The sequence below is a fragment of the Belonocnema kinseyi genome, chromosome 9, assembly GCF_010883055.1.
Source record: "Belonocnema kinseyi isolate 2016_QV_RU_SX_M_011 chromosome 9, B_treatae_v1, whole genome shotgun sequence".
Lineage (NCBI taxonomy): Eukaryota > Metazoa > Arthropoda > Insecta > Hymenoptera > Cynipidae > Belonocnema > Belonocnema kinseyi.
In genome coordinates this window covers 20,366,056-20,369,867 of record NC_046665.1, presented here as the reverse complement: position 1 = coordinate 20,369,867, position 3,812 = coordinate 20,366,056, and the positions used below count along the sequence as shown (strand labels likewise).

Genomic DNA, 3,812 nt, shown 5'->3' with positions numbered 1-3,812 from the left:
AGCTACCTTCTAGATCTGCCCTTGTTAACGATTGACACTTGTGTTGTATTCCATGCAGGCGAATATATTTTCCACTTTTTTAATTCCGCTTAATCCGATCAGTAGACACGCTTCTCATGGTTATTTCTAATTCCATAACTACATGCTGTCTTTTCGATTTAATTAACTGCTCTAATATGTTTACAAAATATGTGCACTTACATAGCTTCTATTCCTCCGTGTGCAACATAAGTTTGGAAATTTCAATTTTTTGTCAAGGTTATTTTTAATTCCATACTTACATGCTTTTTTCGATTATTTTAATTTCTCTAATCTGTCCACAAAATATGTGCACATGCATAGTTTCTATTCGTTTTTGCGGAATATAAGTTAGGGAATTTCAATTTTTTGTCTGCCATAGCGATGGAGTAATTTTAATTATATTTTATATTGTTTAAACAAATGATCGATTTTATAATATAATAAATAATAATAAATTCTTTTAATAATGTTGTGTAAGGGAAACAAGATTAATTTATCTTTAAACAGAATTATAAAAAATATTCTTTGACAATACTACAAATTATTTTTATGAACATAATTATTTTATATTTATAACTGATCGATTAAAAGCACTAGGTTTTTCGTCTTCAAAGTGACATTATTCTCTGTCTTTCTATTCTTTGTTTTGCATTCCTTCATTTTTTAATTCCTCTCAATACGCTTCCATTAAAGTTTTCTAAGTCGATTAAAAAGAATAGATTTTGCTTATTTTTTCTACTCCTTGGTGGAACTTTCGAGGGAGGAAAATTCACGTATTAATGGGAATTCAGATTCTGAATTTTTCTAAATTCTTCTCTTCTTACCGGGCATCGTTTTGGGGAAATATTTTCGACCCTATTAGAAGCTTTTTAGCCCTACCCAAAATCGAAAGCAAAATATTAGATTTTTTCGAGGTGCCCTATTGATAAGAAATAGCACAAAAAGGTGATTTTGTCCATAGATTTTGTCGTGTGTAGAAACTCCTGAAAATATATTAGCAACTCATATGATTCTATTAGTAAGATTCTTTAAAAAGGGGGTAAAAAGGAGAAAAGAAGCTACACACAAGAAACGAGTGAAATCGAGTGCGTCCGACGTGGGCAGAGCTGATGCTATGGCGGGAGATGGCAAGGAGTGGTGGGGGAGCTCGTAGGGAAACCAACCAGGAGTAGAACCGTAATTCACAGTGCATAGTAACCTGTTGGCTGTTGGTGCCGTTTTGTGAGGAACGCCAAACAGATTTGACGCTCGAGTGTCGTGTGCCTCTAAATCCTGGATTTGTGTCACACCTCAGCTCCTCTTGTCCCGTTTTTGTCAACGCGGTAACTCCATAGTTCCACATATCATAATTATCATCGGATTCGCAATTCAAACGTTGTCGACAAACTTGCGTGCGACATGGTTGTCCAGAATCCGAAGATGCCGGCCGCTGAAATCGGGAATCCTTATGGTAAACCACCAAAGATGTCGACGGGCCAGACCGTGCGAACGTTCATTTACAATCCTGAAACTGGCGCCTTTATGGGCAGGACTGCCAGCAGCTGGGGTGAGTAATTAGCCTAGTGTTGAGTCAGTCATTTGAATCCTCATTCGCGAAAGAATAACAATCCTGGTGAAAGTTAACGGGAAATGAATTTCCTTTTATTTTTAATAGACTTTTTTCCTATAAGTGAAGAAAAGCACTTGCAACTGTAATTCAGTATAGTCAGGGAGTTTAAATGCTTGAAATCGTGACGTCATTTAAACACCATGGAGACCAATTGTATGCTGGACTAACACTGACGCGCCTTCCTGACTGATGCTTCACGTGTTTTTTCCCTTATCAGGCAGTACTTCTGCCAGCTCGTATTTACATTCTTCTTTTCCCTTCATATCATCAATATACGAAAATAAATGTTGAACGATTTTCTTCACTTCAACCTTACACGAAACACGTCGAATTATTCAATGAAAAATATAAGAACCATAAAGCTTACTTATTCTGCTATAACAGGTTGACCAATATGAATCGCTTACGCTCAACTTCAAACGTCATTGCAATAACAAACATGAGTAAAGACTTACAATTCTGACGCATACAAATTACTACAAACGAAATACTTTTATTATTAATTTGTTTCATGAATACATTTTTTTAAATTATTGAAACCGTGCGGGGAGGGGGTGCCAAGCGACGATAAATGGTTTGAATTGCGATTTCTACTCTCAATTTCCACCGATTTTAAACGGTTTTTGATTGTTTCTTAAACATAAATGGCAGTTTCACAAAATTTTGTAGCTTACCATGTAAGAACTTTCACCAAAAGGAAACTTAGTTGAAAAACAGACTTCACGGAAGAAGTGTCTCAGTCCTTTAAAAAATGATCAGCCGACAAATTGTTTTTTTTTTTTTTTTTATATAAAAGTGAAAAATATGATTGAATTTGTTTTTTTGTAATTTTTTATAATGATACAAATAGCCCTAATTATATGTATACAATGAAAAACATACGAAGAAAAATTATTTAAACCTACTTCTGTACCAGTTTTGGCTTTTGTTTTTTATTCAATTAATCTCAGAATCCAACCCCTTGTACATGGCTATTCTTTAAAAATACGGTGGAAACCGGTATCGCTGCAACATTACCTTTTCTGTAGAATGTGCATTGACGCTGCTGTAAATATAATTTTAGTGATTGTTATAAAAGTCCGAAAAGTTTTGCAGTGAAAGTGTAATATAATTGCGTGATGTAAAGAAAAATTACGTACTTTTGATGAACGTATAAGGTAGAGGGCCGTCTATCGATTTTTCAACTTACAACTGGATTTAGGTCCCCAGGTCCAGTACATACCGGTTCAGACCAAATTCTCCACCCCTCAACGGGGGTCTGTTCTATACCAAGTGTGTCGAATCGCGCCCGCTCTTGTGAGATGTAAGTCAACCCCTATAACAGCATAAATGCTTGTTGCAGAAAATTTGCCATTGATAGAAATGTAGAATCATTAGCGCCTTTCAATGGATCAACTGAAAATATGATATTTAAAAAGGCTGCTAAAATAGTAGACAGTTAAAAATTGAAAATAAATACAAAAATATTATCTCTGTTCACTTAAGTGTTTAATAACGTCAAGAAGTTTTTGAAAATCTCATAATTTATTCAAAGGAAAGTTGAATAAACTATAAGGCCATTAATTTTCACTTCGCAATCACCGTGTTATTAACGGCCACACTGAAAAATCTAACAGTAATAAATATTTAAGTGGATATATATACATATATGTGTGTGTTTTCCTCTTTTTAATTAGTTTCCCCTTTTTTCTTAAAATTTCTCCTATTTTCAAGTTAATATAATTATCGAATAATAATTAAAGCAATTATAGCGCTTGAATAAATAATTTACATGTGTCCTGTACTGAACCATTAAAAATACTCTGAGAAATGTGAAACTGAAACGTTTTAAAGCATGTTGCAAATGTGAAAACTGGAACCAGAAATTTTATCCCATAAGTAGTAGAAGGTGAATTCTCTTCATATGAAATGCACAAAATTAAATACGTAATTCAAAAATGGGATATGCCCAATTCATCATCTGCAATGTTAAATGTTCTAACTTGGGTAATTTTTTATTTGAGTTTAAAAGTACTGAAGAGTAGAGCGGAGTGAAAATGCTAAAATAAATGAAATCGTTTGAACTGAGGAGAAAAAAACTTGTGGGTGGGCATATCTGGTTGAAGTTCTGAACGTTTAAATGAACGAGAATGTTTACACAGGCAGCCGGTGGCTGTCTGTGAAGGTCGGGAGCGAAAAGTCA

General features: G+C 34.3%; 1 protein-coding gene across 1 annotated transcript in view; it reads left to right on the top strand.

Annotated features, from left to right (window-relative positions):
- The first annotated feature begins 1,185 nt into the window (after window positions 1–1,185).
- Window positions 1,186–3,812, top strand: part of LOC117179319 (sodium/potassium-transporting ATPase subunit beta-2-like) — a 111,048-nt gene continuing 108,421 nt past the window's right edge. Inside the window, exon 1 of the mRNA XM_033370982.1 lies at window positions 1,186–1,567. Coding sequence (XP_033226873.1) covers window positions 1,420–1,567 — 148 coding nt within the window. The 5' untranslated portion in view covers window positions 1,186–1,419. The remainder of the gene's footprint in view (window positions 1,568–3,812) is intronic.